We start from the raw sequence: 27,018 nt of genomic DNA, 5'->3' as shown, positions 1-27,018 counted from the left end.
GGCAGGCGTTGCCGATTTGCAACAGTTATAAACTAACAACCTGATTACCCCACATACATATTTTATGAGTTTTTTTTACTCAGGACTACCACTGCAGGACTTGGTTGTGCATTAACAACAAAAAATTTAATTTGAGCCTGAGAGAGTTAAATATGAGGGGAAGAAAAGATTTATTGGATTAGAATATAAATTAAATGTGTTTCCTAAAACAACCCTTCTCTTCTTTGCAAGAATTGTTTAAAAATGAAGCAAAAACCCCTCAAGCTTATTTGCTTCTAATGTGTTTTATCGTATTTGTGGTCGCCGTGCGTCTGGCAGGATCCTGTTTGTTGGTGGAGATGGTGGAATTTTAATCACAATGTGGCTTCACACAATTAAACATGATCAAGAAATATTGAAAGTGCGTGCTCCACCAGCAGAATTCAAAACCAAAGCAAATCAAGTGTTCTCTAAATGTGCCAATCACAGCTGTTCCCTGCACTGTGCAGTCTGAAGTTTAATCTGGACGAAAGACATTATGACCACTTACAGGGAAAGTCAATAACACTGATTAGCGCTTCATCATGCCACCTGTTAGTGGGTGGGATATATCAGGGGAGCAAGTGACATGGCTAAAACTGTGATGGCTATAAGATGGGTCCAAAAAGGCAGCTCTTCTGGGGTGTTCCCAGTCTGCAGTGGTCAGTATCTATCAGAAATGGTCCAAGCAAGGAACGGTATGGAACCAGCGACAGGGTCATGATCAGCCAAGGCTCACTGGTGCACACAGCGAGTGAAGTCGGGTTAATAAACACCAGCTTTGTCTGCAAAGATGAACAAACAGGAACGCAGCACAATGTGAAAGCAGAACCTGGCTGCTTTCACTCTGAGCTGAGCTTCAGTACATGTTTTCATTTATATTTTTCTTCTAAGAGATGAACTGAATTTAGCTGAATGAGGTGGGACGATTTTATTTTAATGCAAAGATCTGAGAATTAACTATGGGAGCATAAAAAGGATGATCCTCAAGGAGGATCACTGTGCCATCGTTTCCAGTGAAGAGCTGGAACAAAAGGTGGAGCACTTCACAAAGCTAGCTAGCACTTTTTGGTTTGTGTTTTCGGGCTGTAAGAACAATAAACTGAATCATGTTTAGTCTTTCAGGAGACAGGTGTTTATGATTTTAAACCGCCCATCAGAGACGAAGGAGGTTTCCTTTGCAGGGAAACACAGAAAGGGATACGCCTGCACAGGCAGCATGAAATGCTTTGATTGTTAAGATGTGGGGCTCGGGCTGACTGCTCGTCCTCTCGGGCTCTCAGAGGGACGCCACAAAACAGGGGCCTGAACCCGAGGCGGGAGAGACTGAGTTGCAATTCGTCTTACGGGGACTCAATTTATGGTTTCCTTTATGGAACTTTGGGAAAATGAGTGTTTCCAGAGGCAGAACAACTGCGTTTAAATCATGATCATTTTAAAGACAAAATCATTCTTCTGTCTCAAATAAACACACAACTCCTTCTACAAAAGCAAAACAAAAAGCTTGAGGATAACAAAGAAACAGGTTAAAGTCATGATAAATGTGTCGCGGCGGGGGATTTTCATTTTCCTGCTTTATATCATCGCTCCCTCTTCAGTCTTATGCACAAGGTGGAGAGGATTCATCAGAAGAGGGTGGCTGTTTGAAAAACGTCACACAGACAGGTTGAAGGGCCAGTATACTCTGTCGCATGGAACTAATTTCTCTGCCGGTGGAGTCATTTTCTTCTCTCCAGGGCGTGATGTTAATACTTCCAGCGCAGAGAGCGACAGTCCACTTTAATGTCTCTGCTCTTAGTCAGAGCTCAAACAGCTTTGACTGAGCTCTTTCAGAAAATATAAGATTACTCAGAGCGGTGTGATCACAACGAGGCAGAAAGTCAGGACACTTGAGCTGTAAAACAAATGTTGCGTTAGCAAGAACAAGTGAGGAAACTTATTCACAACTTCTTTAATCGCAGGCGATTTCACAGATGTTTATTTTCCATCTTATGGCACAAGACTCACAACTCACAAGAGACAAGTGCACAAACCAGCCACCACATCTTGTGAGCACAGATAAAAACTTGTCCTCTTATGATTGGCTGCTTTTAATGGACTCACATGCACACAGCATTGCTGACGAAAAGCTTGAGTAAAACTGAGGCACGCCGGATTTAATATCTTGCATTGGTGCCCATGTGCATGGCTCTAGAAAGCTCTGCGGAGCACTTACAGAGTGCCAACGCACGACTACACCAGGACAGTGTGGCAGCATCAACAGTGAGCGTGTTTTATTGGACTTGAGACGAAGTGTCGAGGGTCAAACGGGAAGATTTTGGTGTTGTGTTCAGTCTGAAGTTAGAAAAAACCAAAACATAATGCCACAGTGTTTGTCTCTCTCCCCTAGCAGCTGTTGCAGTCATAGTGATGAAGCACGTGGGGTCCAACTGGGAGCACAGTCGCTGCTAAACACACACGTACACAAGAGCGAGACACCAGCTGAGGCGCTGAGGTGCCGGCCACATTATTATATAAGCACATTCACAGGGACAGGGCAAACTCTTCATATATCACACATGCCAGAAAGGCTGAGAGAGGGAGAGATGTGGAAGGGGAGGAGGAGGAAGGAGGCAGCAGGAGATGAGGGAGCAAAAGAGTGAGGGAGGTGGGTGACGAGGGAGCTCCGGGCCTCGTATTTCTTATGCTGGCAACACCAATATCACACCGGCTCGTTCATCATTCCCGCAGCATGAAACACATCAGCGGTGGTTACACTGGTGCTGTTTCACATGTGTGGACACGACACACTGACACAAAAACACACAAACTCCTAACCTCCCCCCGTCCTCATAAATGTTCATAAACACACATTCCCACACAAACGCAGGAAGAAAAATCACACATCCAGCTTTCTTCCCCAAAAGTCAGAGCCAGAGTCTAATAATCAGCTTTCTTCTCCCCGTGGCCATCGCAAGGCCAGCTGCTCCATCCGCCCTCCCTCCTTCCTCTCGGGATCTGACAGAGAAATAGAAGGAGTGATTAACTCTGAGCTGTGAGGCTGGCGCCCTCTCACCTGTGGCTCTCTGCTCCTCCCCCCGTTTCCATCTGCCCTCCCTCGACAGTGAGCTTTCCTCCAATACGTCACCTCTTTCTTTCTGCCCGTCGCCCTCCTCCTTGTGCAAGCACAGCTTTGGAAACGCTCGGGATGATTTAAAGGAAAATCCGCACTCTTTGCTTTGTAAACACACGTCATTAAAAACGGATCTCGTTTTGGTTTCCATTTGCCTAAAAGTGTCGCTGCCCCCTGGATTGTTGAGGGGCTGTTTCACCACAGAGCTTGCTTATACAGATAATGAACTACACATTAATGACACTTTGCACTTCTCGTTTCCATGGAGAGCCAACATTGCTCACAGCCTGAAGGTGGTAGGAGGGGGGGGAGAAAGCCTCACCTGCAGTTTTGTTCCTATACACCCATCAGCATACGTGTTCCTACCATCAGGTCTTATTAGATAGTTATTGACTCAACATCAAAGCCTGGAGAGGAAAAGTGAGATTTGTGCTGCATTACATCCCAAGTGCAACACACCAGCTGACAGCCCCCATCAAACCACATATAGCTGTAAGGAGGCTCGTGCTACACGGCCAAGACAGACTGCAAAAAAACATCATGATGTGTTTAAACCAGCACTTCTCTCTCTCCTATTAACGCGCCGTCTATGAGCTGCTAATTAACTGTCCGTGCAAAACAGACAGCTGAAACAATGACTCGATTATCCATTTAAATCTTACATCATCTTTAATCAGTTCTTCTTTTTCATACCATAGGAACATAGGACTTTGTTTAAGCAATACTTTATGATATGCATGTACTCCCACATTTGTATTATAAACAAATTGGATGTTTTGGGCAGCAAAAAGTAATCAGATTTTTCTGTGTTCAGTCACAGCTTTCAAGGCTTGTATACAAACCACAGTTGCCAAATTTGAATCTGGTAGATTTTACCTGTAAGACTCAGGCTTTAATGATTTTACCACCATCCGACATTGTTATCCTGAGTGAAGAGAAAAATCCTGAAATCCACTTCACACAGCTGATAACGGTGTTGTCAGCCAAACATTAACACAAAACTATCTTTGTAGAGGCTGAAGCCCGCTTCTCTGCCTATTGATGCCTGTTAATGCCAGAATTCTTTGTTCCCGCAGACAGAACGCCAATGAAAAAAAGAAATAGTTTGAAAGCAATTTATAAAAACAAATGTCGAACCATTTCAACTGCTGCAGTCATGTTTTTTACAGGTCTCTGTGCAGTACTGTGGAAAACTAAGTACACCCTTATTGTTAAAACCGGAATTAAGACGGCAAGTAGCAGCCATGAGTGGCTAATCATTGGTGTGAGCGCCTCGATAAAACCAGTAGTTTGGGCCTTTTAAAGGTCTGGAGCATTAAGTTGTGTGTTAGCACAGGGACACAGAGTGTGTCCCAAAAAATTAACTGAAAAGGTCAGAGTATGCAACACTTGGAGAAACTGCAAAAAGCCCGAGGGCTACAGTGGTGTAAGTACAGTGGCCACTTTGGAGGGTTTTTAAAGATGAACCAACTTTTTAAGGTCATGTCACAGCATCCCAATCAGGACTTTGACAGGGCAATTCAGAGGTGGACTTGCTAGTGTGTTTTGGATCATCGTCCTGCTGCAGAATCAGAGTGTGCTTCAGCTTGAGGTCACGAAGAGACGGCTGGACATTTTCCTTCAGGTTGTTTTGGTAGACATGGTCATGAAAGTCTGTTCTTTTGCCACCTCCAGCTAAACGCATGTACAAAATTAGCTCGTGCAACAGGACAATGATACTACGCAAGGTGCTGCAATGGACCAGTCCATGTCCAAATAAATGCCTGCAAACCTCAGTATAAGCAACAGTAAAGCGACGTTGTGTACTAGAGCTGCCCAAAAATGTCTCCACAAGCTTATGAGAGACTGAAAACAATTAAAAAGTTAAAGGTGGTTCTACAAGCTACTGAATCATAGGGTGTACTTAAGCTTTTCCACAGCACTTTGTATAATCCTGTGAAAACTAAGTACCCCCCATGACACCCCCGTTTATTTTGCACGCCTGTAAACATATTGACTTCAAATAACTCAAACCTGTTCTTATCCACAGCAACTAAACCACACTCTTCTCCTGGGTAATAAGATTATGTTTCCTGACTCTTATCCTTCTGATTAAGGGGCATTTATATCCATTGAAAAGGTAATATTAGTGGAGAGATTCTCAAGCACAGTGACCTGACACTGGTTCCTCTATTTGTCATCTTCCTCTATTTTGTATCTGCGGGCCTCAAGGACATTCTCAGTGCTCATTATCAAATTTGAGAGATAGTACAGAAACTTACTGTGCTCGCTTATCTGGAAGTGAGAGCAGACACAGACGAGCAGATAAAAAGACTCTCTGTGGAAAGATATACTTCAGAAGTGGATGACCACAACTACTGTAACCTGTGCTTGTTTCTTTTCTCCTAGATAAGGTGCTTTTATGATAAATGTAGCTGTATTTTTTCACATCTGCGTTTCCTGAAAGATTATTATTTGCGTGAGGACATTAACAACAAACATAAGCTGTATTATGGCTTTTTTGTGAGCTATTTTTACTTAAAGAGGAATGATTAAGCTTTTCCTTAGTTTCTGTCATGCATCGATGCTGGATGCTTATGTCAAACATGGTCAAAGTTTCAAATGTAAGGTTGGAATTCATACAAATACCCTATATGAACCAAAAGCTCAGACATCAGGTAGTTTTTTCCTGCCCTTGGCTCTGGATGATGTCAGTGAGATCAACAGCAACAACAGAAACAAACTGCACTTTAAGTACTTTGTTTGCACTGAAAGTTCTATAAGGCATTTTGTTTTCATAACAGCAGATTCATTCTGCATGCAAAAATCTTCATAAAACGATCTCGCCTTCATTCCATATGTCCTTCCCGTCTCAGACGTAGGCGGGCTAATAATTGGAGTGGCCCATTCAGGCACATTACAGCCCGCAGAGCTCCATTCATTAGGCCAATCAGTGAGGTGATGAGGTTGAGAGGCAGGAAAAATGAATGATAACAATAAGAGTGTGTGTTTCGTGCAGGAAAGTGTGATTTTGTGTGCATTACAGTGGACGCAGATGTGGTTTTAGCTGTGTAATTGAAGCATGAATCATTAAATATTTAACCTAAATGAGCTGGATTTGAGTATTTGCAAGCATTTATCCTCTAGTTGCTTCAGAAGTAGACACACACACACACACACACACACACACACACACACACACACACACACACACACATTCAACCTCAGACATACGAACGCACGTCCGGGAGTGTGACTTTGCGCTGATTTGAGTTATTAGCAGTTGGGAGAGAGCTAGGGGAAAAACACTCGGCGCGTTTTCCACACACCCTCAAACAGCATACACACATAATATACACTGCTCTGGGGCGGTGCCATCTAGGAAAACAGATGGCGAGAGGCTGGTAAGGTCAGAGAGCAGATTTGCTGTAAACAAGTTGATCTATAATAGATCATTAGCTGGATATGAGTAGCTGCTCTGCAGGCTGCTGTGCCAAAATCATCGCTAAGTGGTGAAGCCAATAACTGACAGCAAACACGGCGCAAGCTGCAGATTCACAACAACATCACTGCGACTGAATTTGAACATGTCTGTTTATTTTGTACCAGCTGAAATTTAAATATCAGGTCTGGATTACACACATCATTTGAAAGACATGATCATGGCACAGATCACCTCCTCAATCACAATGATTACATGCATGTGTCATTAGGGACAAAAAAAAAGAAAGAAAAAAAAAGAAGTCCAACAAGCAGTCCGCTCCCTCAGGCGCCTCCTGGTACGGGAGGTACGGGATAGTCAGATTACAGTCGGATCGCCTCGCTCCATTAGAAACTAATGGGTGGTGTGATGGTGACTTAAGAGGGCAACGTAGATCCTTATGATTAAGACCGGGAGGAGAGCCAAAGACGAAAAGATCTGACGCTCCTGATGACCGAGCGTATTCTTGATAGGTCGCGCAAACTTATGCAAAGAAGCAGAAATGGGCCTTATCCGAGCCGAATCCCACTCGCTTCGCTTCAGTGAACTGACAAATCACTTTGGAGAGGTGCCATTATTCAAAGTCGAAAGGTAGAGCTATGGATCATCTAAAGAAATTAAAATTCCAAAGTGCAACTTGCATGCAGTTAAATGAAAAGCAGACAGGCACAGCGAGAATTATTTCTCTTTAAGCCTTCATTGAGTTCCCTCGTGGTTAATTGCAATCAAACCAACTTTGGTAAAAAAGTGTGTGTGTCTTTCTGAGTGTGTGTGTGTGTGTGTGTGTGTGTGTGTGTGTGTGTGTGTGTGTGTGTGTGGGGGGGGTGTTTTGTTAATTGAATATAATCAGATGAAGAGCTGTCGTGGCGCTCACATGGGAGGGTTGAATCAAGGTCGCGGCTGATGAGATATGATCAAATCAGCTCAAGTGACCGAATCCCGTCGGGCAACTCGGCTAATGTCTGATCTGATCTGCAGGCAACAGTCTGTCGCAGAGATAATCTAATGTCATTCAATATTTTGTATGTTTACAGAATATCGAATAAATAAATTCATCACTGAAGTTCACAAGAATGCATAATAAGTATACAGTCGATAAAGTTAAAAAAAACGAAACAAAAAAACAAACAAAAACAAAAAAAAGCAAAAAAAAAAAAAAAGCATCTTCCCTCCATGGAACTCATTAGCTCTGCAGGAAATCCTATTTTCACAAAGCTTATAGTGAAAAAGCATCTCATCCTGCCTGTTTAAAGTGTAACTGAATGCAACAAAGGTGGGGAAAAGTTGTTAGCAGTCCAGGCCTTTTGGTCAAATGCTCAAAAAAATACTGACAAAGAAAAACATCTTAATTTCTTAGATTTCTTTAAGTATTAGACATATGCACACATAGTATAGTAGTTAACACATTTACTGGTTCAATTCAAGCCAGAGGAGCAAATCCACTTTGGGTTTGTATCAAGGAAGGCATCAGGGGTAAAACTGCCAAATCGAACATGCTGTGGTGGCAAAGGAGCAGCAAAAGGATCTTCTTACTTAAATATCAGGTACAATTCAGATAAAAGACTTAAAGCTTAACACAGTCATCAAGTAACACCCCTTTCCTTGAGAACAGTAGCATCGTTGCAGAGTGAGTTCTGCACTGGTACCTTCTGAATACAGGCCAACATTTCAGCATTTCTGAGAACTCATTATTGTGTTAAATCGGTTAAAAAGATTAGTTAACATTCTTAAAGTAGCCTCTTACATAACTGTAACTTTGGGCTTGATAATTTAATGCCACATGTACTCACACTAATCTGTGTTTCAGTGGGTGGCTAAGGCAGGACTCTAGTTCAGTCTCCTCGGCAGAGCACACGCATCAAATGTCTGATCCTGAGATTCGTCTCAAATGAAAAAAAAAAACATTGCTATTGCCACCAAACATCATCAGCAGGGTGAAACCATCTAATCGAATGACAGTCTAACTCCTGCACACGTTCTCTGGTAATGCATAAAGGTTGCAGCTCTGAACTCAATCCTCAAGTCTAAACTCACAAGTTAAAGTCAAAATTGAGTTAGAAGTCATCATATCCAAGGGGCATCTCTGACAGAGTTCATTATGTGACTTTGAAGTAATGAATTGGGGTGATTATTCTCAGGAAATGGATAGATAATATTTAGAAAGAATGCATGATTAGTTCCCCCCCAGTATGCAATTTAGTTTAAGACAATCAAATTTAAAATGCTCAACATATTTGGAGTCCCCAGGCTCCATCCATGATGGAAACCCTAAGAAATGAAAGTTCTTTTTTTGGAAAAATAGGCAAAATCAATTAAGCAGACAACACAAGGAGCACAATGGCTACGACAGAACTCCAACTACACATGCATGACTTTTAATTAATATTCAAATGCGTGAGGCAGGCATGGTGTTGAACACACTCCATCTTCACAGGTAAGAATGTGTGGATCATGATTAGAGAGTGGAGGGGGTATAGATTATGATTAGGCAGGCACGTATGTGACATTTTCTAATCAGTGCACTTGAACCTCATGCTCCTGTTCATCACCGGCCATTCACACAGTGCGCAGAGTTATGTGACTATTCAGATGCCAATCAAACGTGCCTCGCCGTGGCGGTGAATGAGGGGAATGGAGGTGAGGGAGCGAGATGTCACAGAGCGTCAAAGGCTAATCAGTACGTCTGCACCTCGCAATCACGTCCTATTCACTAAAACTTTTTCTCCGGCGCGTTAGGACGTTTTAAGTAAAGCCTCATTGTCGCCTGTCAGAGGGGCTGACATCTGACATGTAATAAATGACTTCAGGCAAATCTCCCGACATCATTTACAAGGAGAGGTCTCCTGCAAATCAAATCTGCAGCGGTATTATTTAATTTCATTGCGAGTTTTGAGTTTTAAAGTTCAAAGGTCACAGCTCTATGTCCTCATTTAGCCTTTACGCTCATGCTTTATTGACTTTAATTTGCATACTGCAGGCCTTAGAAAAAAAAAAAAAGAACTATCTAGGATCTTGGAGCATTTGCTTGTCGGTTCTTTTTGTGTCTTTGAGGTCAATCGTGTTAAACACATTTCATGACGGTATTCTGAAGGACTGTTTTAAACAGGTACCTGCAGCAGGTGGAGAGCTGATAAATACGCCCAGCTCAAGTATTAGAACGAGGACCACCAGCTGTATTCATGCCAGATACACTTTGCTAATAACCTTCTGCCTTCAGAACGGCCCCAATTCTCCGTGGTTGGGATAACTCTTCTGAGATTTCAGTCACTAATGATATCATGGGATCCATCTACAGGATCGATGCATGCTTTCACGTTTACTCCACCAAACTATAGCCGCAGTTTCCAGTTCTTAGCTGACAGGAGTGCCACTCAGTGTGGCCTTCTGCTGCTGTAGTCCATGTGCTTCAAGGTTCAACATGCTTTATGTTTGCAGATGCTCTTCTGCACCACATTAGCTGTAACGAGTGGTTTCTGAGCTACTGTGTCTTCCCTATAAACATAAAGTACTCTCCTCTGACATGAACAACGCATTTTGACCTAAAGAAGTGCCACTCACTGTCTGGCACAAACAACCATGCTGCGTTCAAAGTCACTTAAATCACCTTTCTTCCCCATTCTGGTGCTCTGTTTGAATCTCAGCGGGTCATTTTGACCATTTCTACATGCCTTAATAAAGCACTGATTAGATATTTGCAATGACAAGCAGTAGGACAAAGTTAGGCGTATGTCTGTAAGAGACACCCGAATAAGGATCTTCAGCACTCAAAAGGAATACATACTGCTTTAAACACATGCTGGTTTGCATATTAAATGCCAAACAAATTAATTGAGTAGTAGAGAAAACAAAAAGATTCAGCTATAAAAACATTGCTCAGTACACTTTTGGTAGAAAGAAATAATAATCAGACTTTCATCATAGCAAGATGCAACCATAACTGGCGGACTTCAGTGCACATCTGTTCAACTTCCAAAATAACACATATAAATCTTTCCTTGCGTGGTCCCCAGTTAAATAAGCTCATTATTCAAACATGTCATTTTGTCTTTAAAGCACATCGCTCATCACCACAGACATACTTTAACTATCATAACACATTTCCATGTGACTGAGTAATTTTTCTAGCTCTGGATCCTCCATGATGACATGCAAGCAGAAGAGATGGATGATGGGAAACGGTGCCGTAATCAAGCAGTTGACATCTCAGTGCGAGATCAGCTGGGATGTGCACCCTTACATTTACATTCAGGCAACCAGAGAGAGGTACTGAAGGTTCACTGATGCCTTGTAGGCGCAGTAATTAAAATGCAGTAATTAAAGAGAGATGGAGGAAATCGTTCCAGTTTTTTTTTCTCTTTTTCTTTTTTTCCTTTTATTAAATTTCCCATGAAATTAGTTTTTTTTATTTGCTAGCATGAAATAGAAGAAGAAGAGTTTTGTTTTTTTTTCTCAATGTGTTTTTCCCTCAAAAGCGAGGCATGTGGGGATTAACGTGTCGGTGTGTGTACATGGAATGAGGAGTGACAGTCCACTTATGAGAAAATGTTATGCTCCCTGAGTTTAATTCCCACTCTGTGGGAGATCGGTGTGACAAGAAAGAATGCTCATACATGTCGAACATTCATATCTGAGCTGCTTGAGGGTGAAGGAGACGAATGATTGGAGATGGCTTTCTAATCATAGCAGCAAAAAATAAATAAAACAAATCTCACCAATGAACACATAATGGCATGTATACACGTGAGAGCTTGTATACAGCTTGCACTCTAATAGCATGCTGGCAGTGGACAGCCTGCCTGACAGCTCCTGTGCAGCACAGAGACATATAGGGCTAATGGTCACAACTAATGCAGGACCTCAAAGGACTGAATAGGGGAAAAAAGACAGTTCCAGGAGCAATGAATGGGCAAATGTGTAGTACCATCAAGCATTATGTCTACAAATAAGTCTTTTTGAAAGGATAGAGGGACAATATGGAGCCAAACTTCGAAAGTCAAGGCAAAGAGAACTGGTTTTTCATGCACAGAGGAATTGTTGGTTTCAATAGCTCGAGGATAATAAACTGTTGCAAAAAACTAATAAGGTAGCACAGACTCATTGACTTTAGTTTATGTGGGAAGCTTATATTATACATGTTATTGCTTCTCAGACCTATATTTTAGGACTGATAGTGTCTGATTAAGCTGCATGCACAGTTATCTGACTGAAGCATTCTGATTCCCATTTTTAGTGCCCAACACTGCTGCACAGCACGGTATAGTTCACCATCAGAGGGTGACAAATTAAAGGGTTGAGATCTGGTGACTGTCAAAGCTACAGTATGTGATTAAAATCATTCTCATACTAATCAAACTATTCAGTGAACCCTTTTTTTGTCGTGTGGTATGAAAGCTTTTGGTATCTTATCCTTTATGGGTTTTGATTTTCTGTATTTGCCCATTTGACACGCAAAAAAGCTTCTGAAAATCAGATTGTTAAAGAGTTTAAAAACACCAAATAACACATAAAAAAAATATGCTTTTAACACAGTCGGCACATGAAAAAATCATAGTACAGCATGTACACATGATTATGAATGCTGAAATATTTCTAGTGTTACAATGTAGCACGCAACACGTTTCAATCAATCTGAGTCAGTCTGCACCGATGAGAGCAACTCGTTTCTTTGCACCAGGGGACTCGGATCAACTGGTTGCCAGCTGGTTGTATTCTGGTTATACTCCTAAAGACAAGTTGCCAAGTATCCGTGTTATCAGCATTTGAATCGTCATCTTGCAGCAACCGTGTCGGTATTTGTGGAGGAATTTCTAAATTTCAGTTTCAGATCTATGAAGTTCTGACTGGACTTTGAATGTAAATAGTTAAAGTAACTTTCTGTGTATGAAGACAGCAACTTATGTGGATTTTCTGCTGATTTATCACAGTTTATGGCCATATTATCACAAAGAGATTGCATTTAATTGCCAACATGTCCCCATTCAATCACAATCTCATACACTACCTACATCTTACTGCCATTTTATCGCAGTTTCGATGCACTGAGGTCGGTTTGAAAACTGCAGCTGACTGGTCCCAGACCTGGTCCTGTCTGTGAAGCAACCATATCAAAAGGCAACACACAATTTCTTTTGTGTGATAGTCTCCAACCACTGTAGCATTAACGATGAGGAAATGGTACCAATAGGAAGTTGCTACGGTAAAGTCCATAAAGTCAGAGGTTAATGACTTGCACACTATCAGCTAACTGCAAATGGGTTGGTTGTAATAATGCTACTGAGAAGTTCTTTATCTCAGTAGACAAAGCTGTGATAACATTAATCTTTAATGGAACTAATGTACTTTTAAATGTAGCATTAACCAACGCTGTATATTTCAGTGCATCACATGCAAGCTCACTCCGTGTGTGTTTAGCTACATGACTGAAAAACACTCAAAAATCGACTGTTATGCGTTAAAAGGGGGACAAACTAGTTTCTAAACAGTGATTTTGCCAAAACAGCTTGACCAGATATGACTTGTGTCTGCCCACTTCTCCTTAACATTAACAAAACAGAGGGGCATTAGACAGGTCAGTGACTAACCCCACCCACCACGCTTCCAGCTGTCATCTGAGAACTGAATGGCGCAGATCCCCCCCTTCATTTTACACCGCCACAGTAAAAGGTCAAAGAAGAGGAGAGTATAATTGACTGAACCGTGACCTCTTTATACTGTGGTCTTTTGTCTCGGCGAGTGTGTACTGTGTATAGGTGGTCACACCTAAGCAAACACCCCGTGGCCTCCCCCACATTCATCAGATTGGTATTAATATTCATGAGGAGGCTGGTGGCCGGTATCTCGAGTCGGGGGGCTAATGAACACAGAGTGTTCTCATGCTTGTATGTGTGCGCGGGCATGTCGCAGATGCAGGGGGGCAGGAGTGTAATCAAATCACAGCCGACCCCTCGTCTCCGCCCTCATCAACCACCGGCGGCACTCCTCCCATAAATGCTAACATGCTACGTTACGTGTTCGCCTGTGGTTCGGCCCAGGCGGTGGGGACGTCGAAGATGTGTGTGAAAGTGTGGATGAATAATAGTCAGGGGCGCTCAAACAGATAAAGAGGTCTAGACTCGCAGCTAAGCTAACCACTAGGCGTACAAATAGCAAACCATTATCTCTCATTAGCATCCGCAGCTAACACAGGGCCCATGCTGTGCAGTGGAGGGCCCTCACAATGGGTCCACTCATGTATGATTGATGGTGAAACAGCACCGGCCACAATAACAGAACAAAAAAATAATAATAAAGCACTAAAGATAGAATCTGCCGGCTGCAGCGAGGTAATAAAAATGTAGACAAACAAAAGGAAGTCAGACTAATCAAGAATGCCAGGCACGGCTCATTAATCTGTGAGAGCCGACGCTGCTTGGGAGCCCGGAGATAAGTCGGATGACTGGCACGTTGTGAAGATCACGCACGCTCGTCCTATTCCGGTTGCTATCTTTTCATCAGCAGCAAAAAACCCCAGAAAAAACAAAAGGATGAAATGAGAAGTGAGATGAGAGGAGGAAGGGCGTTTAGAGAATTGGTTGAAAGCTGGGAGCGTAAAGTAACAAAGGTAAATAGGACAGTTCCTGCACGGTGCAGGTTGGAGTGAAGCATTTGCTCAGCACGCTCGGAAAACGAGAGCGCCGATGTCGGGGTTAACGTGTTGTTGGGAGAGTTTGATCAAACGCCAGATTTCAATTATGACACTTCATCGCCGCTTTGACGACGCTGACAAAAGGCAGGCTCGGGGTTGGAAAATGAGTCATTAAAATCTATGACTCACCGTATGCGCCGATCTTATGATTAGAATTCCATCTGCCTGGAAAATGAAGTTTTTGTTCTCTGATTGCTAAAAAATATTTCTCCCTCCACTAAAGGTTCTCACTGAGTTTACACATCTCTTATTTAGCTCCGTCCCCCTTTTTCACAAAGAGTACTTTGCCAAACGTGCAACACACACACACACACACACACACACACACACACACACACACACACACACACACACACACACACACACACACACACACACACACAGCTTAAAACACCAACTCTTATTGCACTGTAAAAGGTCGGCTGAATATTCCAATTCCATTTCATTTGGCCTTTTTTGCTGACTAAGTGTTGGTAATTCATCATGCATCTGGACCAAGGGCTTATGAATATGGATTTTGGGTGGTTTATTAGCACAATTTAGGAATGCATTATGGGAAATTAGCAGGGGGAATAAAATTTTCTCTTTGCTGGAAATTGGGCCACCGTGTGTCTTTTTTTGTGCATGTGTGTGAATGCAGAACAACTGCCAACCAGCGCTCTGTTCGGGCGAACTTCCCTCTGCATGAGGCTGATTTCTTTAAATCTGAAATGGTGCCCTTTCAGTACAAATGAAGATGACTCCTATAATGTTTAGCGTGCTAAAGAACCACAGGGAAGAGGAGAAATTAAGTTCGCTTTCACACCACGCAGAAGTAAACTACGACGCAATCCACTCCAGAGCAGAAAACTCATTTTGTCACGTCTTCTTTAGCTGGTTTAGACTCTCATAACCAGTGGATTCGCTAATACTTTGTTTATTGAGCATTCTGTCATCCTGCCGGGCTGGAGACTTTAGCAGGGAGTCCAAACAAATCCTCCGCAAGGCGCTCAGAATGACAGATTCTCTGCTGTAATAGACTGTCTCTCCTGGCAGGTAAGAACAATCAAGAAACAGCTTAATATTAGTGCCAAGGCTCATTTTGTCATGCTTTGCTGTCCAACTGTGAGAAACTGCTGTCAATCACATGTCACGAAGAGCGGATGAAAAGGATAGCACAAAACAGCAGACAGATAAACACAATGCAAAAACATAACTAAGAAATCTTTTTGCTGGAGTGTCAGGGTTTGAGTTCGAGTCTGTCTGCTTCTTTCTCACCTTGTCTCTGTCTTCCACTAGATCGCTCAGCAGGTCATCCATGTCCAGGATGCCTCCCTCCATATACTCCAAGTGGTGGGTCTGCATGGCAGTCTCTCCACGCTGGAAACAAAAGACACAAGTTGGAAAACATTAGAACTAGACAATCAAGATATCAGCATCAAACTCCCCTCACTGATCTACATCTAACACCCAATGGCAACCCAATCCTGAACTGGATAAGCAGAAGAGGAATGATGGATGGATGGATAGATTTAGGACAGAGCCCATACTGCAATCCATCACCTTCATCTTTCATAGTTAAGCCAAAAGCACACAACACCGATCCAATCAGACATCGACAAAGAACCAATTAGCTCACAATCCAGTTCTTACTTTTCGTTGCTCATACTTTAATTATTAGCAACAAAACTGATCAAAGTCTTAAATCCAAACAAATTACACTGGCTGATGCCAGGAAACCCTAAAAGGCAATTAATAGTCGCTGTTGTGCAACAGCTTTACCACTACTACAGCATATTTGCCATTTATGTAGCCTGTGAGAAGCATGAGAAACTGGCATTTACGGTATTACAGAAGAGTCATAACAAACATTCCCCGCCAAAGTGATGGAGAAACACTCCAATCAACTACAACATTTAAAACCATGACAGGTGACTATCAGCAGCAGCGACTAACAACGATGGGCCCTGACGTTCGAGTGAAAGTTGTTTTGATGTGTACCACCCATCTGAACTATGTTTCAAACCAGTACATACTTAAAACGGTAACGCCGTCCCTGACAGCAACTGTTTCTGAATGGCCTGAGTAACACAACAAAGAGCCTATTGTTTTGATCTGGCCTCTTGAGTTCGCCATGTTCGAGATAAGAGACCTCAAGTTCAAAACAACTTTTCAGTGACCAAACTGGGAAACAGCATCACCATTCCTGTCTACATCTGTGACTGAGCACTTTTAACCAAACATTAACACGCACACATACTTCCATGGATGTACAGGGGGAAACTCGGTTCAGTATCTTCCCCGAGGACACTTCGACATGCTGACTTGGAGAGCTGAAGATCGAACTACTGACCTTCAGGACAACTGGCTCTACCCCCGGAACCGCAGCTGCGGCTCAGGAGGTCAAAACTCATAAATATTTTAATAATAGTGGTGTGATGCTGAAGTCTATTAACACTTAGAGAGTTGGTATATTAGCTTTCAATAGATTAGTCTACTTTTCCAATCAAAACATGTAGATCGCACCAAAATTCATACAATTCTTTACTTCCATTAGGAAATAAAGCTCACATGGTGTTCATCCCTCTGCTTTGGATTTTTCTAGCATGATCTGTTGCTGTTTCTTTGCAAAGAACATGGCGCTCTGCTAACAGTGAACCTGTCCACAGTGCCGAGGCGATGTCTCAACAGTTCAGGGCTGCTTTGGCAGCATCAGACTGACCTACATAGCATCAGTCAGGTGCATATGTATTTTTAGGCAGCATGTGAAAAAGTTCCACAGCTAAGTCAGAACAAGATACCTGTAAGTAAGAATGTTTGCATTATGCTACAAAACTGTAACAAGCCTTTAAACTTTATGTAGCCCTCGTGGCTCTACTACCTTCAGTCTGTCTTCATAAAACATGCGTTCATGCTTTATTCAGTTGAAAGTTCTAGCTTTAAAAATGTTAGTTGTAGCTCCGTTTTGGCCAACTTACTATAAGTGCTATGTTTTTAGCAACTAATGTAACATAGTAGCCAAAAATCTGGACTCCACAGTAGGTTTTCCTGTTTGTTGGGTAAGTATATGATTGTACATACGTGTCACCGTGTTATCGGTACAGTTTGTGCAGAAGTATGTGAGAGCCCGATGAGAGCGAGACATTTTTCCAGTTTTGCTGCTCCGTGGGGAGCGGTGGGCACATTCCGGGCCAGTTTTGCAATCCCGATGAGCAAGTTAGATTGAACACACCCTCAGACAGGAAACTACACGCAGCTCATCAACAAACAACAGGGACTTTTGACAAAGCCACAATCTGCAATCTGCTGTTTACACAACATAATCAATGGAGAAGTACACGAACAATGACACCTTCCCCTTTTTGCGACCCTGCAGACACGCACACAGCCTGCTGTGGTCTTGCTCTGCTTTGGACCAAGTTTTTGTTTTGTTTTTTCCTGTAGGAAGATGGTAAATTGGACACATTTAAAAAACTATACAATTCCATCCTTGTTGATGGGTTAAATTTAGCTCATATTTGGAGTTTGTTTTGCACAATTTATATTAGAAGAAATTTGTAGAAGTCTTTGACGAGCCTTATCGTTCCTAACAATGCACGGAGTAGGAAATGGCTTATTAGGAAGCGCCCATACCAATAAGCAATCTGTCCTAAACAACACAAGACTGCATTACCAGCAAAAGTATCGACTATAAGCGAGAAGCCTCGGAGGCTGGAATGAGTTTGGCTGAGACCCAGTGAGCGGCTTCCGCTGTATCACCGTGCCCTGTTGTGAATGAGCTCCTTCTTGCTCGGCTGCACTCGAATGTGAATTACGGAGCGCAGGGGAAAAAGAAAAAAAACAAACAAAAACAAAACAGAGCGTCTTCCTTTCACAGTGGGCCAAGACTATTCTCTTAAACAAATGACAGGGAGAGCCTGGGATATCAATCACAGCAATAACGCCAGAACCTCTCTCCACTCAGAAGTGTCATTAAAGTAAGTGTCACTTCTGAGAGATAAGCGCAGAAAATAACTACGACAAGCACAGTTTTTCAAAATCTTTATCATTATGTCGTTTTTAAAAGTTCAACTCAATTTTACTTATATGGCACGAAATCATAACAAAAGTTGCCTTAAAAGTCTTTATATTATAAGGTAGAGACCCTACAATAATAACGAGGAAACTGCAAAAATCAAAGGATTGATTGTTGAGGAAGCACTTGGTGACATTGGGAAAGGAAAAAAAACAAAAAAAAAAACAATTTAACAGGAAAAAACCTCCGGCAGAGGTCTACATGCTAAGATTGAAATAAAAAGCTGCACAGCCTTTACTTAGGACTGTCCCGAGTTGGTGGTTTGGCACACAGTGAACTGGATCCTAAATAGTGCCTGAACTTTCCCTATTTAGCTACATGTTCTCAAAGATGGTCGTGCCACGTGTTACACAATATGTAAGGGTCTGCTGTGGAGCAGAGGCTGCACACAAAGCTGAATGCAGGCGTTTGTGCCACTGTACTACAGAGACACGGCGAACACGTGAACATGGAGTCATCTGAAAAGAAGTTCAGATGGTGCTTTCAGGAACACCTGCACATGAATGGAATGTGACTACAAGCCGACAGGAAAGTCGCACAACAAAGAACAAGCAGACATGAGAGATGTCCGTGGCTGTGAGCGCAGGTTTCCCACACAGATTGCTTTCAGATAAGAGGCAAATACACACGACACGTTAAAACACGCAGTGAGCTTGGGTTACAAGCTGTTAACTGACGACTCCTCAAAGTATACCGCGCCATACAAAGCACGAATCTGATCATTTTTTTAAAAAATTATTACTACAAAAAAACAAAACAAAAAAAGAAAAGACGTCAGTATGGACCGAGAATGCCACGCCAGAAAAACCGGTTGAACCTGAAAAACTGACGGCATTCTTCTACTGCTGTGTGTGTGTGTGTGTTTGTGCACAGGCCAGCCACAGCAAAGGATGGGAAGGGCGGTCATTGGTGCTTTTGTGACGACATAACATCGGCACACACCTTAGTGAAATCAGAGGCGCGAGCGTGGTTTTTAAGGGAAAAGAACTCATTCAAATCACTGGATTAGTGCGCGGGAACGTCCATGTGTTAATGAACATCGCAGTCAGCGAAGCTTAAGCACACCTGGCACACGCGGGAGGCCCCGAGAAGCTTTTTCCTCTCTACCCAGTGATGAAAAGGGATGAACGGATGACACTTCACAGGGAAAGTAATCTTTAGGGAGGAAAGAGGGCAATAAAGAGAAGTTCTTCTGAAGTCCCTCATTGTCAATCCCTGGTAATTCCACTCACTTTTCCCAAGAAATAAATAACAAAAGGAATCAGGAGTCAGTCAGTCAACGGCAGAGGGGAATTACCGTGACAGTTAGAAGAGTAAATTCCCCGCAAATTACACCATTAAGTCCCCCCATCATTTAAAGAGATACCTCCTCCCCCCGCCTTCTCCACCTTCACTCTGGTGAGCAAATACGACACCACTCGAGAGCGCTGAAGCACTGGGCCGATTAGTGAAGCTAAACTCGGAGAGGAGGCGGCGGCGGCGGAGGAGAGGGAGCGAAGGGGAGGCTATTTCACACTTTGATCCTCAGAAGAATGTGCAATTACAAAGCTGCAGGAGCAAGGCGTGGATTTAGCCATGACCAAAAAAAAATAAATGTTTTAATGAACACGTCGATGAGGAGCGTCCGCCAAGGCACGAGGGTAGAGAGAAAAGCTGGAGGGAGTTATAGTCAGGGGGTTAGGGTTAGGTGTGATGCCTTTCCACCTTGCAAAACTATGACATCACAACAATGTGATTGCTCACTTGGGAAGGTGAACCTGGACCAGCATTAGTTTTGAAGATCCAGGAGCAAAACCGACAAAACACTGCGTCTGTGGCTTTTTAAGGATTATGCATTAAATTCAGTTATTATCGAAGAGCTGATGCTTTTTAAATGATTTCACATTTTATTTCGTTATTTTTAATACCTCTGAACAACGGTGAGATTAAACCTTGTTTGTTTTTGTCAAGCCATTTACCAAAAAAATGGTTCTGCCATTTCAATCCTGCATGTTTTCTAAAACTGAGGCACTTGCGTTCAAATGTATCCAAATTGCCACCACTTTTAACGAATTTTGGGTTTGCTTGTTTAGATGTTGCTTATAAATGCTCGTTTTTTGGTGGCATTTTGATCCTTGTTTTGTTTTTTTAACACTTTCATCTTTCGGTAAGTGGCAAGTGTCATGGGATCACATCTGCTTTTTAATGCCTTTTTAATGGCTGGGCTATCAGAGTTTAAAGTCTCGTGCATCAGCCTGCACCTGTCCTGCTTCAGTGCCCTAAAGGCAGAAATATAGCCTCATCCCTAGGGCGGGATGGTTTTCCTTCAGGGATCAGGTGCGCCGAATGATTTCCCCTAAAACGCAATTGCAGCAGTCTGATGAATGCAGCTGACAGTCTGCGTGTACTTAAATCCAATGTCACAAATGACCTGAGCTGCTCACAACTTTTAAAAAGAAATGCATTTTACACAGGGCAGAGCCTTGACGCACACACCAACCCGCACCGGACAAGTCCTCTCCCACCTGCTTACTTACACATGGAGGACAGAGCGCTTTCAGCTTGCTTAGAGAGCTGTCAGCACATACGAGGTATACGGGCTGTAATCAGAACTGAAGCTGCACAGACAGGGCTTGAGACAGAGCGAGACAGCTACAGTACCTGGCTCTTTCCCCTGAGAATTTGCAAGACGTGGAGTCTTCACACAGGTCCCCCAGGCTAAAGCACATACACTACTCAGCCCTGCAACTATGGGGGTTTTACATCATCACAGTTTACAGGAATTGACTTTAATAAATGATCGCAGGATTTCCCACAGATTCAGATTCTATTAGAGGATGTCAGGCCTGTAAATTGGGTATGTGGACACATAGGTGTGGCACATGCTGCGATAGGAGACACACATACAATCTGAACAACTAAATCACGCCATTTATACGTTTCCTTTCTGCAAATTATTTTATCTGCCAAATACTTTGTGACAAATAACTCGTGATTACAACCAGTTGCTTCTCACGTGAGTCTCCAACTTCACCATCTTGACCGTAGCCCTTAGTCTGCACTGAATCAACTTCTCCAGCTCGCAATGGATCAGGGGGAAGATATACCGTCGCCAGCCGGAACTCAAAAGGGGAAAGTTGGAGGAAAATCCCACAGTGGAATAAGATCTTATCTGGGGAAGGAGCTGTATGATAATGAGGACTGCCCAGACAGTGACCGGCCCAGCGAGCCACTTTTTGAATTTGTACTGCCAATCATGCAAAAATATGTTACTTGAGATGTCCTAATGGAAAAATTGTTGTGTGCAGATGCACGCCATCTAACCATCTAATCAAATTTTAGCAATCTTTACATAACACCCCCCCAGAAATCATGTGTTTTAGTCACACCATAGCTGAGATTAAAGTCAGAAAACTACTGTGTCCTTTACTTTTAATGTTTCATCAGTATACTGGTGCTTTGCACGCTCCAATTTTAGAGATCACACTGCATAATGAGCAGAAATCTTCTCTATACAGACACATTTTGTCAGGAGACATAGCCGTTTTCGCCACGATAACAGATAAAAGCAGCTGGAAACTGCTAATTGGTGAGGTCTACATGCCATTATGGCAATGCACAGAGGGCCTGTGCAGACTCCACAGTTTACCCTGCACATGGTCATAAACAAACACACACACACGCACACACAAACAGTGATTAAACTCAGGTTTTTGACACTGTCCCTGCTGTCAGCGGCCACGAACAAGTGGAGAAATGTGCGGTTAAGTGGAGAAATGTGCGGATAATGTGGGTGCTAAGTGGATTCTCCTGGCAGGAGCAACCGCCTCATCTGGTCAGATCTGCTCGGCCCTCTCTGGCAGCTCCAGAGCTGGACTGTCCTCGCAATGAGCTGCCTCTATTAAGAGGAAGGCCACAGACCGCTAAGTCAGCGTCTCGTAGCGGCTCCTAATTAACATGCTTTGTGAAAAGCAATCAAGGCCCAGGCGTGTTTTTAATAGCAGGCTCACATTTTAACCCGGTGCAGCTTGTGCACCCGCGGCGCGCCGCTGGGAGAATCGGCCATGACTGCTGGGCAGAGCGGGCACGGCTGTGGCTGTCAGTGAAGCAGACAGCTCAGGGGACACTGAGTGAGATGAGCTCCCCCGCCTGTTCGTGTGGCTGTGGAAATGTTTGTGTGCGCCTCTTCACTAAGAGGAAGCAATCCATCGAGCCATCCAAGACACCTAATCTGTCCTTCCATCCCTGCCACCACGGCTCCTCGAATCCCCACATGGCAGCCTCTTGCCTCGCCTTGTGGAGGGGAGAGGGAGGGAGGGTGCCTGGGCAGAAGGCTGAAGGAGGGGGAACCGATAAGAACAGGGCCCATCACCAATCCTAATCCCCAATCACTCACAGGACAAAGCCTCCTGTCCACCACGCACCTCCCCAACTGCAGCCACATTGAGGACATAAAGCAGTAAACTTCCACCTGCCCACTGAGATACCAGAGCTTAAACAGGGCGCTATTGTACAGGTAGACAGCCACGGCTGCAGCCGGCACCACTCACACCCATCCTTGCTGAGATGAAACACACATAAGGTGCGCTATCACACAAGGACAGCACAATCGCACGCTGCTGATTAATAAAAAGGTCAGTTCGGCAGAATGATTAATGCTCAAGTGATTGCAGCAGGGAGCAGAACGCTGCTGTGTGTACGTGAACACTGGAAAGAAAAACTCCAGTCACAAGAAAACAATACTCCTCGCATTCTTACCCATTAGCTACCTAGTGATGGGGCCAGTAGAGCATTATATGTATTATATAAAAATGCATAAACTTTAACAGAGCAGCATTAAATTGGTTGGACTATTTTTGACCCACCTGAACTGGCAGATCGCTGGATAGTTTCAGAAGATGCCTAGCACAGTGGACTCCCTGAACCCTATGACAGCAATAATCTGAGTGGCCCTGCAGGACGCTTAACTAGGCCAGGCCTTTTTACTAAAGTTGATCATGCTGAAATGGAAGAAGACAACCCCACCTTTCCACAAACTCCTGGGTGGAGGACATACTTTAAATTGAAACAACTGAGACAGAGAACTGAGGGCTGGCAGCAGCTTGAGAACCCCTGTTGGATAGTGATGAGGGAAATTTTATTTTTTATATATTCCTCCGCTAAGGAGGCACGTAATCAGTGTTGTTAGCCAATGAGAATACAAAACACAAACCTCATGAAACGGAAGACCTGAGTGGTGAAGACTGGAAAAAAATGGGACAAAAGCCATTATATTATACTTTCCTTGAAACTGCTTTAATGGAGGATGCACTCTTATGATTATATTTATTTATTAATTATAGGGGAGCAGGTTGTTCTTTTCTCTCTGATGGTGTGCAGCAATGTTTGGGTGCTATGTGTCAAAGTAACATCCACAAGAATGCCAGCATCCACAGTGTATCAGCAAAACACTGCATTGTTGTTACTCTCTTCACCTGATACCCAGATGTAATGTGGTGGCTGAGAGGTGCACTTAAAAACTTTTTAAAAAATAAATAAATAAATTATGTAAGAATCACACAGTGCGTGATTCTTTCAGTAAAACTCATTAATAGGACAGAAACTCTCTTAATTAAAAAAAAAAAACTCGAATATATTTAAAAGTTTTTAACTTTCAACAACACTTTGACTTGCTTGGCATAAATAAGTGCCATAAAGTGAATTCGGCTCAATTTTAGCTGCAAAATTAATTGTCTGTAAGCAATAAATAGCTTTTTTCTCCGTCTTATTTAAGCTAGCTGCTAACGTTAGCTCCGATAGTGAAGACGTCATAACCTGTAAATTAGCCGTGTCACGTGATCCACACCCCAGCCCAAGTTATGAGCGCTACCCCTCACAAAATGCGAAGAATGACTGGAATGAAACGTTGTGTCATGTTGGTTCTGTATTCATGGAGAATAGCGTGAAGTAGCGCAAAGACGGCGCTTACCTGCTCCAAAATCCTGCGGTACCTCCGCGTAGCTTGTTCGATTAAATCCCGGACTGTCCACCCAGCTTTGCAGGGAACCACCACAGAGGTGTCCCCGAAAGTTACCGTAACTTTCATTATAGCAACAAGTTCAGAAAAAAAAATTGTTTAAAATAGTTAAGGAAGTAATCCAAGTTTCGGTGATCTCTCGACCCGGAGCTTCTCCCGGTGTTGGTGACGGACAAAGTGGCACCTGTCTGTCGAAACTGCCGCAACAGGTGTCTCAGGTCTGGATGAAATCACCTTAAAGTCACTAATCAGAGGTTACCGAAATACAGCGACGTATAAAACTCCAGAAGACATCTTATTTTGTGGGAAAAGTGGAAGAAAAAGCGGTTATCACAGTCGCCGAGAGTGACTTTCTGTCATGTTGCGCTGTCCGCCGATACACCCAAACAAAACAAACCGAGACAGGAACCCGGAAGAAATCACGGTGACTCTGGCACTCCAGGGAATTACATTCCCACTGACATACACCACCCACACTTTATGGGTTATTTCTACAGGCTTCATTAATGCGCATGACAATAGTTAAACAGGTTATGTTTCATATAACGCTAATACAGGCACAAAAAGAAGTACCTGTATGTAAATGTGTATTATTCAAATTTCATGGGCTGTTGCATAAAGATTATGAATAGAGTCAAAAACAAAAGCATCAGGGTGGAGTCAACTGTAACATTGATGTAAATGTAAATTTACATCAATTTTTATATATTATTACCTGATTAAAACCTCAGCTGGGCTGTAAAAGGAAGCAGAAAAAGAAGCACAAAGAAAATGTGGCAGCACAGACTCTGTGAAGTAACAGAGACATTTTTTTTTACCCAGACATCTTAAAAGCAGCAACTAAACAACAAATATACCTCGAAGAAAGTAGAAACTCTGATAGAACTCGGGTGGAAAGATCCAGTCGTGAATGATCACAGCAGATTTGTACCTTTGTTTTTTTCAGTATTGTTTCACTGCACTTACTTTCATTTACAATTACATTTCCAAATGATCATTTTTCCTTATTATTAATATAATCATTATTAAGATTATTGTAAGCGGTGGTGTTGTACTGGCCTTCATTGTATTAGGAAGTGTTCCTAATATTATGCCCACCCCATTAACATTTATTTCCTACCTGTCAGATTTTCTGGCACGTAGAAACTATGACATAAACTCTCTACGTGTGTTTGCTGAGAACTATATTAGCTCCTTCCCTACTCTAGCCCCCATACACCACCTCACCTCCACTCACACACTTTTTCCCTAACCGTTATTGTCTGTCATTTTATGTCATTAGGTGTGCTGTGAAATTGCCTTTATGGATATTAATGGCCACTGACACACTCATGTGCCTTATTCCCCCCGCATTGTTTGGTTCTGCTCTGGGGAATTTTCTCCACATCAAGTCTGAAAGCCACGGCAGCAGATGAATTCATAATTGGGACAAGCAATTATTTCCACTGCCAGTGTAATTCATCCGAAATGTACGGAACGGAACAGCCTCTTTTTGCTTCTTGTTTCATCTCAGTCCATGGTAAACAAGGTGAATTTGGAGGGGGAGTCCAGAGAATGAGAGTCCAAAGGATAGAAGGCAGACTGAAAAAAACAGGAAGAAAGAGAGAATCTCCAATTAGCAAATCCCACAATAGCTGCACATGTCCGTAATCCCTGGGCTCTGATTTTCGAGGCTGAGCATAATTTCACGCCTGGTTTAACACTCTGTTTTCACAGGTACTGAGAGTATATGATGCTGGTTATGTTCCCCCAGCTGCTGACTCACCAGTCAGAGAAACTTGAAAACACATGTTCCACTGCTAACTGCAGTCAACCTCATCCAGGCCAGGGGTGTTTCCATACAGCAATGATAAAAACTGAGAGCGGAGAGAGATTAAACTGTATGGTGTAAGTGCTTTAGCTGTCTTTAAATCCTCATTTCAGTCTGGCCCACTATCATAAAAAGAGGGTTGTTAATTCTAAACATCCGATCTAATAAACAACACCAGACGGGATTCAGTAGCAGATTAAACCGTCTGACATTGGCAGGGAAGATTTTGAAGTCTTTAATAGGCGCAAACGACATACATAACTCTGCTGCTCAACCCACAAATGCATTTTCCTTAGAAATATGTCACCATTTAAGGCATTCCAACGGTATAAGGTTTATTGCCAAGAAGCATTGTCACATTGTTACAACAAAGAAATAATCAGCCAAACACTAATTTTTTCTACTTTTTTTGTTTTGTTCATATTCTCGATCTATTTTCTGAAAGCTGGACTTCTATTGGGACGACATCAGCAAGGTCGACAGATATGACAACACATATAACATTGACCAAATTAGAAACAGCATAAAAACAAGCACATGGAGCAATGTGAGTGGGTTGCAAAGTGGCTTGCAGGTGAACCGCAACTGTAGGTAGACTTAGAGTTGGATGTCTTGAGAACTTTTACGTGGTCTTGGTCTTGTCTTGGTCTCGACGGGCTTTTGACTTGGTCTCGCTGTCTCGGTCTTGCTGTCTCAGATCGACATAGTGGTCGGGAGACTTGGAGTCAACAGTATCCATGACACACAACGTAACATTTGATAATGTGTCATGCGCAAAAGCATCAGCTCTAAGAGCCGTAGTTAGAGAGTGCTTTGTGGTGAATCAGAAGAGTCGACTCCCATTGAGCGAGAGCCGGCTCATCACTTAATTTCCTTTCGTTGCTC

At 42.9% G+C, this 27,018-nt stretch overlaps 1 protein-coding gene across 1 annotated transcript in view; it reads right to left on the bottom strand.

Annotated features, from left to right (window-relative positions):
- The window catches only part of pard3ba (par-3 family cell polarity regulator beta a), a 210,138-nt gene extending 185,420 nt beyond the window's left edge, over nucleotides 1–24,718 (bottom strand). The window contains exons 1-2 of the mRNA XM_085449975.1: nucleotides 24,276–24,718; nucleotides 15,532–15,633 (exon numbers count right to left, since the gene is read on the bottom strand). Coding sequence (XP_085306101.1) covers nucleotides 15,532–15,633; nucleotides 24,276–24,392 — 219 coding nt within the window. The 5' untranslated portion in view covers nucleotides 24,393–24,718. The remainder of the gene's footprint in view (nucleotides 1–15,531; nucleotides 15,634–24,275) is intronic.
- Nucleotides 24,719–27,018: the final 2,300 nt, after the last annotated feature.

Source organism: Copadichromis virginalis, linkage group LG23 (genome assembly GCF_057382275.1).
Source record: "Copadichromis virginalis isolate Kocher_CV1m ecotype Utaka linkage group LG23, C_Virginalis_male_GT1.1, whole genome shotgun sequence".
Taxonomy (NCBI): domain Eukaryota; kingdom Metazoa; phylum Chordata; class Actinopteri; order Cichliformes; family Cichlidae; genus Copadichromis; species Copadichromis virginalis.
The sequence above is the reverse complement of the archived record's forward strand: the minus strand, read 5'-3'. Positions and strand labels throughout refer to the sequence as shown.